General features: G+C 46.4%; 1 protein-coding gene across 1 annotated transcript; it reads left to right on the plus strand.

Moving 5' to 3' along the window:
* The first annotated feature begins 2,692 nt into the window (after positions 1-2,692).
* On the plus strand, positions 2,693-12,607 carry LOC119099708 (venom carboxylesterase-6-like). The gene is made up of 3 exons (XM_037222772.1): positions 2,693-2,761; positions 8,818-8,974; positions 10,710-12,607. Exons 2-3 carry the CDS (start codon positions 8,818-8,820, stop codon positions 12,272-12,274), a joined length of 1,722 nt encoding a protein of 573 aa, XP_037078667.1. The 5' UTR covers positions 2,693-2,761; the 3' UTR covers positions 12,275-12,607.
* Positions 12,608-14,148: the final 1,541 nt, after the last annotated feature.

Below are 14,148 nucleotides of genomic sequence, written 5' to 3' on the forward strand. Positions count from 1 at the left end.
TAATCTGGAAGGTTTGTGGGCATGATTGATATTCATATTTGGGGGGTGAGTTGGATGACTTTGTCTGCCAGCGGGCCATGCAAAAGGCACTGATTTTTTGTTTTTGTTTTGGAGGGAGCAGGAAGAAGCCGGTAAGTCTACTGTGGACCAAGTAATTGCTTACCTTACCTGCTTTCAACACATGATTGGTAACCAGAGTTAGCCATTTTCTGTTTTGATCCATCGAGCTTCGCCATAAGACAAATTATGATGCCACAAGGCATGCAATGGGCATATTTTATTCCATATTCTTAGTTATTTTCCCCAAATTTCTTGAAGTCCCTCATGGCTGCTTTAACCAGATGTTTTCTATAGTTGTCATGGTTTGCTGACCGGCAAATGACTGTACTGTGTATATGCACTATATTTTTAAGGATATGTTTTTTATGACATATGATATAAAAATATGCACTATATTTTCAAGGACCGGGATACTCTAAGCTGCATAGCAATTATAATATGAGTTAAATATTGGTATGTAACAAATAGTCAGACCACCCCATTTAAAATGAGAAGCCAACATCTCAAACTTTGTCACTAAATATGAATAAACAAGTCCAAATGGATGTATTTTCTGCAGCTGAAAAGGCAAGCGGCAATACTGGCATGATCATCTAAAAGTTATGTTATTTTTGGAGAAGAGATTGTTTTGTGAAGCATACCCATTACTGCCCCTGATCAGGGCATGGGCTAATCATGACAATCAAAATAAGTTGTTCAAAGCGATTTAAAGTGTTTTGATTTGCTTGTTGTCAACTTTGTCTGATCTCAATAAGCATGCACAAATGAAATGAATACAAATGCAAGTTGGAACCAGCCAAAAACTCGCCTTAAATATCATGTTTTTATCACAAGTGCTGCTGTCAACAGATAGGTGAGTTGAGATGATGATTCAACTTATGGTCTACTCTAGGTTAGGTTAAGTTGGTCAAATGCATGGCAAGTGGCAATAGGAATTGTGCAAGAATCAGTGACACAACTGCTGCTGTGATACAAACAGGTTATACAGGATGAGATGATGCAGAGCCTCTTTAGGTTAGGCAGAGGCTACTTTCATAGAAATAAGCATTGGTATTTTGTAAGAAACAGTGACAAAATGTTTGTTTCCCCCGACCCCACCTTAACAGAAGCCAGAAGTATGTGTATTGTGTTTGACTTGGTGATGGGCTGATGTGTAGGAGTCCAATATTTTTTTTTTTTTTGAGCGTTTTATGCTTGTTGAATTTTCTGTTGTTATATTGTTATTGAATTCCTTCGCTTTGTTTCGTTTTAAAAGTGCTGTGGAAGGTAATTGAAAAGTGCAGCATTAAACTATTGGTGTTAGTAATTTGTTATGGTCATAATACTGTCATGAAATTACTATGTTCTAACACGCGGTTGGCCTGCTAGATACCCTTCGCTCGGGTGTGGGGTGTGTGTCAGTTTGAACCCCTCCTCTGAGATCTCGGGAACTAAGGAAGCTAGAGGCACCAAATTTACAGGGTGTCTTGACGTGTCTTGACGTGTCTATACGTGAACTAACTTAGGTTAAGGTTTCAGCTTCCTAGGTCATGACCTTCAGGTCGCATAAGGTCAAACAAGGTCCAATTCCAGGTTTGTCTCCAAAGCGCCCCCAGAACCTGGGCAACTGTCTCTAAGCAAAATGTCACAAGCCCATTTGAGGTCACTGACCTTATTTGACCTTTTGAAGGTCGTGGTGATGAAAATGATACAAGACTGCTCTGAATTTTGCATTTAAATAAGCGACAAATATTACGCTAGACAGTATGCTCCTAAAACAAAAAGTTCGACCCGGGTTATCTTAGGTCAATGGCCTGTTCTGACCTCTAAGAAGTCAAATAAAAATGTATCATGCGGCTCCTGCTGTCAATAACTTTGAAGTGAGCACCAGAAACCAGAAACAGAAACCAAAAAAAAAAGAAATTGCCTTCGCTGAAACCATGGGCTGACTTTGACCTGTCATAGGTCAGCGACCTTACAAGGTACATCTAAAATTTGCATGTCAAACGACCTGCTATGTAATTTTCTGCAGCTATGCAAAATGTGGCACAGTATGACCTCATACACGGGTTATGCGCGCCATGCCCTGAGGCTACCGGATGGCCGATCGAGGGTGCCGCCGGCGCAAGGTACCGCTCGCACTTCCTAGAAAGGATTGGTTCCATTCGGTCCCCGCGGTCCGTCCGGAGTCATCCAGCCCCTGTGGTCCGTCCGGAGTCATCCGGTCCCCTGTGGTCCGTCCGGAGTCATCCGGTCCCCCGTGGTCCGTCCGGAATCATCCGGTCCCCTGTGGTCCGCCCGGAGTCATCCAGTCCCCGTGGTCCATCCGGAGTCATCCAGCCCCGTGGTCCGTCCGGAGTCACCCAGCCCCCGTGGTCCTCCCGGAGTCATCCAGTTCCCTGTGGTCCGTCCGGAATCACCCAGGCCCGCCGGTCCGGGCGCATCTGCATCTGCACTGAATGCCACCCGCGTCCTTTTCTTTGGCCGTAATCTCTCCATGCCCGGTCAGGAGAGCACAAGGGCCCGCGCATGGCGACACGGGCGCGTCGCCAGCGAAGCCGCGCGCAGCTATTTGCTGACGCGCCGTCAGCGTGACCGGGCAGTGGCGCGTCGTTCCTAAGGTCACCACCTCCGTCTTTCTGTGAGCGGCGGCCGTGGAGGGCGTATTTATCCAGGAGCGCCAGCGCGGGACGTGGCAGCCGGCGAGAGGATCGTCCCAGAGGTAACTACCCCGATTCAGCAGGGGAAGTGTCAGTTGTTTTAAAAAGCTCGAGGATTTTTGACATACAGATGAAATTTGACCAGTTGTGTCAGCCTGACCGCCCCATGTGTAAACTTGTATATTGAGGTGATTAAGGGCGCCAAGAATCTTTTTTGGGTTGATTCTCGCTGAGCAATAGAAACTCAGACGCTTCCCTTGGGTATTTGAACATGGGTCTAGAGGCGGTGAGCACATGACGCTAAAATGATAAGCGGCTGAGGCTTCAGCATGCCACAAATGGCGTGCAAATGTGAACGCCTTATCCCTGCAAGGTAGCCCTTCTCGCCAAACAATGTTTGTGGCATACCGTTTTCAAGCCATCAGTCAGGTGTACGTTTGTGATAAAATATGTTTTTGAAGGCCTCTTTTACATTAATGTACCCGATCTTTTTACGGGCAAGTCCACAGGTCAAGTAAATCTCACTCGAACTATGGTAAAATGTTCAACCGATGGCGACCACCGACCATTACGCTTTCTACGAGCGAACGTTTTCGGCATCACTGGTCGCAAGTTCACGGTCGCTGAAATGCGGGTTTTAGCAACGCAAGAGCGACTTTTAACGTGGTCGCGTGGCAGGTCCACCTGACCTCCTCCCGAAGGTTTTTAACGTGTTTGGATGGGGGTCCACCTGATCTTTTCGCGAAGGTTTTTAACGCGTTTGGGTGACGGGTCCACCTGACCTCCTCCTGAAGGTTTTTAACGCGTTCGGGTGGCGGATCCACCTGACGTTCTCCCGAAGGTTTGTCCAGAATTATTCCGAACGGCGCGGTGAAGCCGCGGAAGATTTTGCATAGCTGTGGAGAACTGAAAAGCGGAACTTTTGGTTTAAAAATAGACACACCTTGCAAGATTGCTGACCTATGGCAGGTTAAAGTCAAGCCATGGCTGTCAGCGAAGAGAATTTCTTGGGAACCGTTCAATGTGAAGGAATAACGGAGTGTTAGACGAAGTCATACATATCTGAGATAGTTTCTTGGGCAATAAACGAATTGAATTTATGATCAGTGTCCTAGAATTGCCGACCTTGGGTGTAAAGCAACACCCTATGAAGAGGAATTTTTCACTCCTTTTCCCCATATTTTATGTGAATTTTCACCCCTGCCTGACATTGTCTAATCGCACATGCCAAACCCTTATTTCCCTTTCTGAGGTTTTCAGATGTCATCCAAAACCGAGCTCACTTGAAACCACCAAGCACAAACGAGGCTCCGCAGAACCTGGACATCTATGGCTATGTCGTGCCTCACCTACATCGGAATCATGCTTATGTATGCACAGAGCAAGGGCGTCAGGTACCTCCATGCCCAAGAACCCCAGCGACCCCAGCCGCTTGCATGCATTAAGTTTAGTTTGTTTACAAAATGCATCACAATCTGCAGCTTTGCGCCAAATGCAAGGTTTTCACGCATCCTCTATTTTTTGGTCTCACCACCACACCATGAAAGCAGAGCCTGGGGCAAACACCAGCAGGGCCTGGTAGAGAATTTTACTCTACGTCCCTCTTTTATCCCGAGGAAACTTGACCACTAAATTGCATCGCTCCCAAAATGCATGAGTGAAAAGTTGAAGAAATGTCTTTTAAACTAAAATTATGAGATGAATATCACCATTTGAGCACTTATATTAACAGATTTTAAGCAAAATCAGGTGATCACAAAATTTTGCGAGAAATTGGCAGTATTTTTGTTTATTTAGCTACTTATGTTTTTCTTGGTATCATACCAGTGTGATAACACTTCATTCTTTCCTCCTTTCGATTGTCTTTAGAGGTACCACCTCCTGCTTAAAATGTTGACCAATTTCTGTGCAAGATGCTCCAACTGCAAGCTTGTACGTATTTCATACATAAATGGGATAAATTCGCCAGCCGCCCAAAGCATGTTTGATATGCACCCAAGCGTAAACAATTCACAGGGGATGAAGGAGACAATTTGAAGCACGGAACTTATTTTTACCACCATTTTTGCCCTCTTAAACCTTGGGTTAACCGTTTTCTTGGTTCGTGGCGGTGCTCAATGAGGACAAATCCAAGCTTTTCGAGTTTCTGACTTACCACCCTACATGGCAAGGCTTAAAATGGCATTGTGTAATGCCGCCTCTAGATGGCAGCATTAGAATATGCTGACATAGAACCTTGGGACAGACCTGACGCAGCTTATACAGAAGTGTTTGATGGCGAAATTCTGTCCTCTGGAGATGTTTATCATGCGCACCTCTTACTTGTTTCGCATTTTAATCTCGGAGGTTGGTGGGCATGATTGGTATTTATATTCAGGGGGTGAGTCGGATGACTGTCTGTCAGCAGACCATGCAAAAGGCACTGAATTTTTTGTTTTTGGGGGAGAGGGAAGAAGCCGGTAAGTCTCCTGTGGACCAAGTGGTTGTTTACCTTACCTACTTTCAATACATGATCGGTTACCAGAGTTAGCCATTTTCTGTTTTAATGCATCGAGTTTTGCCATAAGACAAACTATGATGCCACAACGCATGCAATGGGCTTATTTTGTTCCATATTCTTGGTTATTTGCCCCAATTTCTTCAAGTGGTCCCTCATGGCTGCTTTAACCAGATGTTTGCTATAGTTGTCATGGTTTGCTGACTGGCAAATGACTGTACTGTACATATGCACTATATTTTTAACACAGGGATACTTAAAGCTGCTTAGCAAGTATAACATGAGGTAAATATTGGTATGTAACAAATAGTCAGACCACCCCATTTAAATTGTGAAGCCAACATATCAGACTTTGCCATTAAATATGAATAAAGAAGCCCAACATGATGCATTTGCTGCAGCTGAAAAGGCAAGCAGCAATACTGGCATGGCCATCTAAAAGTCATTATATTTTTAGAGAAGAGACTGTTTTGTGTGGCATACACATTATTGCCCTTGACGTAGGCTAACCATGACAATCAACATATGCTGTTCAAGGTGATTCAAAGTGTTTTGCTTTGCGTGTTGTCAACTTTGTCCAATGTCAAAAGCAGGCACAAATGAACTGAATACAAATGCACGCTGAAACCAGCCAAAAACTAGCCTTGAATGTCATGTTTTTATCACGAGTGCTGCTGTCAACAGATAGGTGAGTTGAGATGATGTTCATCATATAGGCTACTCTAGGTTGGGTTAAGTTGGTCAATTGCATGGCAAGTGACGATAGGAATTGTGCAAGAATCAGTAACTCACAACTGCTGCTGTGTTGCAAATTGGTTATGCAGGATGAGATGATGTAAGGCCTCTTTAGGTTAGGCATAGGCTACTTGCATGGAAATAAGCATTGGTACTTTGTGAGAAACAGTGACAAAATGTTTGTTTTCCCTGACCCCACCTAACAGAAGCCAGAAGCATGTCTATTGTGTTTGACTTGGTGATGGGCTAATGTGTAAGGAGTCCAATATTTTTTTTTTTTTGTTTGAGTGTTTAAGGCTTGGTGAATTTTCCGTTGTTATATTGTTATTGAATTCCTTCGCTTCGTTTTAAAGTGCTGTGGAACGGAATTGAAAAGTGCAGGATAAAATTGTTGGTGTTAATAATTTGTTATACTCATAATACTGTCATGAAATTACTATGTTTTAACACGCGCCCGGTTGGCCGCCTAGACACCCTTCAGCTCGCGTGAGGGTGGGGGTCTTTCTGAACCCCCCTTTGAGATCTCGTGAACTAAGAAAGCTAGAGACACCAAATTTACAGGTTGTCTTGACCTATATGCGAACTCACTTAGGTTAAGGTTTCAGCTTCCTAGGTCATGACCTTCAGGTCGAATAAGGTCAAACAAGGTCAAACCCCAGGTTGTCCTCCAAAGCGCCCCAGAACCTAGGCAGCTGTCTCTAAGCAAAAGGTCACAAGCCCACTTTGAGGTCATTGACCTTGTTTGACCTTTTGAGGGTCATGGTGACCAAAATGATACAAGACTGCTCTGCGTTTTCATTTGAATAAGCGACAAATATTACGCTAGGCAGTATGTTCCTAGAACAAAATGTCCGACCCGGGTCGTCTTAGGTCAATGGCCTGTTCTGATCTCTAAGATTCAATTGAAAATGTATAATGCAGTTCCTGCTGTCAATAAATTCGAAATGAGCACCAGAAACTATCCCATACAGCAAGCCCTAGAGTAATAAATCAGGTTGGTTTTGACCTTGGTCTGACCATCATACCTGACCTTAGGTCAACGTAATTTGCTCATTCAACATTTGTGGTGCCTGAGAAAGCATCTCAGATATGTATGTCTTCGTCAAACACTCCGTTGCTGTATCAGATTGAACGATTCCCTAGAAATTGCCTTCGCTGAAACCATGGGCTGACTTTGACCTGTCATAGGTCAGCGACCTTACAAGGTACATCTAAAATTTGTATGTCAAACGATCCGCTATGCAATTTTGTACCGCTATGCAAAATGTGGCGCGGCTATGCCGCGCCGTTCAAAAACCATTCTGGAAAAGACCTCGGGAGGTCAATTTGCCCCCCCCCCCCCCTCCAGCCCGAGCGTGTGTTAATGTATTCTGTTTCACTTTAGTGGCCTAAGATGTTAAAAAACGAAATAGTTTTGTCAAGTTTCTGATATTACGTCCATGCCAACTTGAAATAGATGTATTTGTTTGCTGAAGCATCCGTCACGAGCTCATAAGTTCCGTCTTTTGTGAATTGATTTTCTCACTCCCGCGCGGTCTTTTTGCGACGGAATTTTTCACTCCCACCCTAGTTCAAAAGCGATTCTAGCTCCCTGTTTATAACTGTATCCAATTGCATTGCCCTATGGTGGTCAGATATGAAGATCAGAACAGATTCAAAACTAACCTGCTGTTTAAATTGAGAGCTTGGTGTTATGGAAGTAGTTTCTTATCCTCATTTGGAATATATTAATAGTGACGACCGCAACAGACATGTTCAATGTTTTTTAAGGGTCAGAGAAGGTCACTGACCTAAAATGACCCAGGTCAATATTTATTTAGGAGCACACCGCCTAGCGCAATCTCTGACGCTTGTTCGAATGACAAAATAGTAGCAATCTCCTAGGTATCTGCTCACCTGAACATTATAAAGGTCAAACAAGGTCGCTGACCTCGTTGAACTTTTGCTTAGAACAGGTATCTAACTTCACGGCGGTCGTATGACGGAGTCTCGGGGCACTTTAGTCACCAATCTGGAGTTTGACCATGTTTGACGTATTTTGAGCCTAAGGTCATAACTAAGGAGCCTCGAATTTGGACTCAACTGAGTTCGCGTCCAGGCCAACCTGCCCTGTGAATTTAGTGTCGCGACAACAAAGCGCGAGACGAAGGGGGGTACTGGTTTCGATCGCTGGGCGTCGCAGAGAGATTCCAGTACCAGACGCCGACGAATGGGGAGACGGCTAACCGTTCTGGCACCAGTGTGCGTCGGTAGGGCGTGATGGTCACGTGACGGCGTGAACAGGCCGCAGATCCACTTGTTTCGGGGCGGTTTACTCTAGCATATCTAGATTTCGTACTGAAGTGAGAGGCTGTGGAGCTGTTCTTGTTCGAGGAGAGTGAAAGATCGCCAATCCGACGAGTGTTGAACGCGTGTACAGTTGCAGCAGGCTCCTCTGATTCTGCTGGTTTCTGTTTGTCAACAGTTCCACTTTTGCACTGAGATTCATGCGAAATCTTCAAGTTCTGGTTTTAGCGTGGAGCCAATGGTATGTCGGTGTACGGTTGTGAGTTTCCGTTGTTTCAGCGGCTCGTGCTTTGTTCGGGCTAATAAGATAGTGGTTGGAGTGCTATTTTTCTGCTCGTTTGGGAAAAATAACCTTGTAACTGTTTGGTAAGCTGCTTTTTACACGTTGCTCAAAGCAAATCTACACATAAACCTGTTGAATGAAAATATGATGCATGAGCGAAAACACCAAAACGTCACTTATCTAACTGCTTCGTATGTTTCGACACGTTCTGTGAATTCAACGACTGTGCTCGTCTCATTTGATCTTTCGGCAGCTGAAAAGTGTGCAGTTACGCAGCGAGCTGTGGAGAGAAGCTGAACTGCATTAACGTGTTCCAGATGACGTTGGTGATGCGGCTCCTAGCGCTGCTGGGCGTGCTGGGCGCTATATTCGACGGAGCAGTCGCTGACAACTCCATCGTGTCGACGAAATCTGGAGATGTCCGAGGTGTACAAGCAAAGTCTTTCCTCGGAAACGAGTACTTCTCCTTTAAAGGTAGGAGGCGAAAGTTGTATGTTTAAACCAGTTTACTTTATTGTAACGCATCCGCTATTTTGAAAATAAAATGGTTCAGGTTCGAAATACAACCAAGACTAACGCCGTTGGGCATGAATAATCGGGAAGTCCTTTATGTTGAGGTACTCGACTACCAAGCTATGAGAAAAAGCCTACTGATGGACCGAAGAACAAAGTCCCTCTTAACGTTTTCCTCGGGCTAGACGGTAACGCCCCTAAGAGAAAAACGCAAAAAATCGTGGCAAAACACGCACATATTCTGGGGCGTCAGGAACGTATACGCAGCTTGGTGCGCATTCTTGTTTAGGGGGCAGGCCATCAAAAACGTTCTTACGCTACTTGCTAATAAGCTACGTCATCCTATTCATCTTTGCTTTTGCCAGTGTTTGCAATTTTTGGGCTCATCATTGCCAAACAGAATAAGTAGGGTACCGGCATATTGTGCTCTATTGGCAAAGTGTTGAAACGGGCCTTTGGCAGATGGCGTGCGTGGGGTGGCGTGAGTGGTTGACAAAAGGAACTGAATCACAGGGATCAGGAGGGAATGCCACAGTTACATACGTCGTAAGCACGTTGAAGCACACTACAAAGGGGTGCACGAGCCTATGCCCCTGTTTTATGATCATACATCGAGGGGTCAGAGGTCACCAGTACCTATGCAGCTATCAGACCTCTGCAGAAGCTGAACAGGCTGGTGACACAGCCCACTTGAGAGAAATTGAGAGCCCCGAAGCCATCGAGAGGCCCAACTAAAGACACCAAAGCCCGTTAACATGACGTTGTGGTCTGTTCCCGGTCCAACCCCATGCAGGTGCTGGTTACACGAAGCCGACCAGCACGCATATTCTCAAATGTGTTATGAAAGACGGTTGAATGCAAGCAGCCCCACATAATATAGAACGAATCAGTTAATGCAATGACGCATAGAATGACCGCACGCCCTGACCAGCGAACCGATACATACATATATATATATATATATATATATATATATATATATATATATATATATATATATATATATATATACGCGGAAACCCTGTAGACATTTTTAAGGGACACCGCAGCCTCGGTAATTTTACCTCTAAGTTGTTGTTTTTTTTAGGGAGGGCCCAAACTGGTCTTGCTCAGAAAGGTCCCATGAGAACTCCTCACGGCAACAGCCGTGAGGCTTCTGTCCAGGCCACCTCGAGGTCGGACCCCTCCTCACGAAAATCTGTCCGTCTGCAGTTAAGACGCACGAGCATGTCTGAACTTTACAAAGTTCGATTCGCGCAGTAACGACATCATAAAGAACACATGAATATGCTACATGCGTACGGTGTGTTCTCGCTGCACGCGGGACAGCAGGCAAGATAATTGACAACAGCGCCGTAAATACCCGGCAAATAATGTTGAGCGTTGTTGCTCCAAGATAGTCGTGTGCATTGATCGCCGTGGCTCAGCCGGCTTCAGATATCATGCCATAACGTCCACATAGCACTTGCTATCCCATTCATATGTATCTCGTTGAGCGGCGAACCCGAGCCGATGGCGGACGTCTCCGGTACTGTTTCACTCGTAATATTCTTTCTCGTACGCCCGCTCTGTATCTTATCCCGCCGCGATGAGCCACGTTGTTATCGCCGCTGTGCTCGCGTCCTTGTGTCCACCTCCCCTCCCCGCTGATCACGTGGGTGGCACGTTTCATAACGTCATGACGCTCCGTCCGCAGGCATTCCGTACGCCGAGCCTCCGCTGGGACCGATGCGGTTCCGGGCGCCACAGCCTCACCCGGGCTGGACGGGGGTCCGCGACGCCAAGGACCACGGCGACGTGTGTCTGCAGTACGACATGTTCGCCGGTGGTGTGATGGCCGGCTCTGAGGACTGCTTGTTTGTGAACGTGTACACACCAAGCCTACCCACCTCGGACAAGCATCCAGACCTGCCGGTAATGGTGTGGATCCATGGCGGGGGTTTCATCAATGGCTACGGAGACGCTGAATTTTACGGCCCGGACTATTTCATGGACGAGCAGGTGGTGCTGGTGACCTTAAACTATCGTCTTGGGCCGTTCGGCTTCCTAACCACGGCCGACGCTCACGCCCCCGGTAACTACGGCCTGCATGACCAGGTGCTTGCCCTTGAGTGGGTGCAGGCCAACATCGAGGCGTTCGGCGGCAATCGCGACGACGTCACCATCTTCGGCGAGTCGGCCGGCGGCGCCAGCGTAGGCCTGCAGGTGCTGAGCCCGCGCTCGCGGGGCCTCTTCGCCAAGGCCATCAGTCAGTCAGGAGCGTCGTTCTGCAGTTTTGGCGCCAGCGGAGAACCTCAGGGACAGATGGCGCGAGAGCATGCTGAGGTGCTGAACTGCGACACCACCAGCAGCCTCGCTGTGGTAGACTGCCTCCGCCAGAAGCCCGCCGAGGAGGTCCTGTCGGCCATGTCAAAATTCACTCAGGATGCGCTGATGGGAATGGCTATTCTCTACAAGCCACGTGTGGATGCTGAGTCGCCGTCGCCGTTTTTACCCGAAAACCCGTACGTGGTTCTGAAAGAGGGACGCTTCAGCAGGGTGCCCTGGATGAATGGGCTGAACAGCGAGGAGGGGGCGCTTACCGTCGCCTTGCATGCCGGGGCCAAGAAGGCCCCGCCGTACCAAAGTCGCGACTGGAATGTCTGGGCTAAGGAACTGCTGGAGATCACCAAGGTGACGGCAGACCCGGCTGCAGTGGCGCAGCGCATCTACAAGTACTACTTCGGCGATGACGCCGTCACCGACGCTAACCGGAACCTGTTGGCAGACATGTTGTCAGACAGAATGTTTGCCAGTTGTGTACTGAGCGAGGTGGACCTGGCCTCGGCTCACACCGATGTGTACAGCTACGTGCTTGACCACAAGGGGGTGGGGAGGCAGAGCTTCACCGAAATCATGACTAAAGTCATGGGGATGGAGGACAGCAAGGATCTGGGCGTGGCACACGCGGATGACCTGCTCTACCTCTTCAAGCCAGAGTTCGTAGCACCCATAACACCGGACTCAGACGAGTACAAGATAATTCGACTCATGGTGTCGCTGTGGACCAACTTCGCGCGTCGAGGATACCCGAGCACTGACGTGGTGCCCATGCCCAGCTGGCCGGTCTATACGGCCAGCCGTCAGGAACACATGCGACTCAACCTAGCGCCGTCTGTAGGCCGCGCCGCCTTCAGTGTGCGGATGCAGTTCTGGCAGCAGCTCGACATCCAGGAGAATTGGCGCCAGCCCCAGATGGGACAGCGCAGGGATGAGCTTTGAGCGACGCTATCCAACAATGCTGAGCTTTCGGAAGCGATATTGACGTGCACGGAATGCTTGAAAAGCCTTAACAATATCGGCCAAAGCCTCGTTAGAGCGGTGGTGCCGTTCGTCGGGAATTTTGCATTTCCGATGATGGCTGAGCAGACACAACATAAATATGCATGACATGAATCAGACACTGTTAGTGGTTTAGTGGTTAGTTGTTTCAATGTTTCAAATGCACCATTTCTCCGCATTTTCTCTGGATTAGCTCGGCGCTTGTGGCATTGAGCAATATCTCCTCAGAATCGTATAATTATGATGTTATGCTTGCCACTTTACAAATAAAACTACGAGTTTAAAGTCTTCTTTCAAGCATGCGCCAACAGATTTCGTCCCGCTAGCTAGAAATCCTTTGTGGCATTGGGCGGAGAGTTGAAAGTTTGACCACAGAAAGACCACACAGAAGTGAAAGAATCCATTCATGAAAGCTGGACCGGAGGTTGTCAGCGGGAGATGTTCCGGTCAACAAAAACATACATTCTGATTTAGCATGCAATTAATCTCATAGACGACATGCTCTCATTTCCCAAATATTAGGTTGCTTTTTAGTGATCTTAGGAACATGAACAAGTCCGGTAATCAATCATTTTTTGCGGACAGATAAGGTTGAAAGTTAGGTGTCCCAAAGGAAAATGAATCCTGTATTCAAGGGTAGGCTTCTTTCCGCTTCCCTACAATAAAAATCAGCATACTTGGCATTGTTTACAGACAGACAGAGTCACCTAACCTGCCGAAGAGTATAATCCTCGATCATAATCACCTACCTACACAATGGAAAAGTCAACTAAGCAAGAATATCCTTGTACTTTACATATTCCAATGGTGGAGTATCGCACCCATGATGGCTTAACTCACCCAGTGTTTTAAAGCTTCACAATAGATATGGACGATGGTTTACAACTGTGATAGGTGTATCACGATCAACGCCTTTGGCCGAAAGCGATGCCATGGATTATCTCACATCTTTCACAATACCATGACTATATAGATATCACATCATGGGTTGTCTTAGTGTTATGAGGTTATCCATGGCGATGCAAAGTTTCAACTAAGGCTATATAAACAAACATTTATCTGTTGCAGCTGCGCCATCTCTGTTCCTAAGCCATGCACCGAAGGATCTGGAAGAGAATGGTATCCAAGGTATCGATTCCGGAACAGCTTATATTTATCATCATGGAACCACGTTACGAGCGAAAAACTGCCAAAAGTTTTCAAACTCAGGAGACTTTGTATGAAGAGAATTGCCTAGGCTCAAAGTATTTTCCTCATTTGCTATGCATTGCTAGCTCTAGGGTGCCTATCAAACGTGCTTCAGTAACTGGCAAACACAAAGGCAGTCTTTTTATATCCTCCCTCGTGGTGATGCCGCCTTGCAGGGTGCAGCTGATTAACTTGAAGCCACAGCCTCAATCTGATGTCCTCAATTGAGGGATAAAGTTAGACATTGGGGTAAACCAACTTATAATGTGACTTTTTCTGGCATACGTAATGTGGACTTTTTTCGCGCAACTGAAAATGATGCCGACAGCAATGATTCTTGGTTGTAAGATCTGATAAGACAACAAAATTGGGTTACATTTTTGGCGTGGCATCGATAGTGCAGATTATGGGTCCAGTTCTGCCACAAAATGAAAAAAACGTACAGAAAATAACATCTCGTGACAAATTTTCCACTTCATTCCGTGCTGAACATAGTCTGTATATTGCGCAGGTGGTTATCAATCCCTGTAAACTAAAACTTTTCCAGCAAGTTTTAAAAATGTCCATATTTTTGGAACCTCGGAACTTTTCAGAGTCGTTATCTTTATCCAGTCTACCATTCGTAT

Source organism: Pollicipes pollicipes, unplaced genomic scaffold, assembly GCF_011947565.3.
Source record: "Pollicipes pollicipes isolate AB1234 unplaced genomic scaffold, Ppol_2.1 Scaffold_4881;HRSCAF=5763_pilon_pilon_pilon, whole genome shotgun sequence".
Classification (NCBI taxonomy): Eukaryota; Metazoa; Arthropoda; class Thecostraca; order Pollicipedomorpha; family Pollicipedidae; genus Pollicipes; species Pollicipes pollicipes.

Excerpts from the sequence above, each read along its gene's own strand:
- LOC119099708 (XM_037222772.1), top strand. The coding sequence starts at position 8,818 with ATGACGTTGGTGATGCGGCTCCTAGCGCTGCTGGGCGTGCTGGGCGCT. Across the intron at positions 8,975-10,709 it reads CGAGTACTTCTCCTTTAAAG|GCATTCCGTACGCCGAGCCT; the intron begins GTAGGAGGCGAA and ends CTCCGTCCGCAG.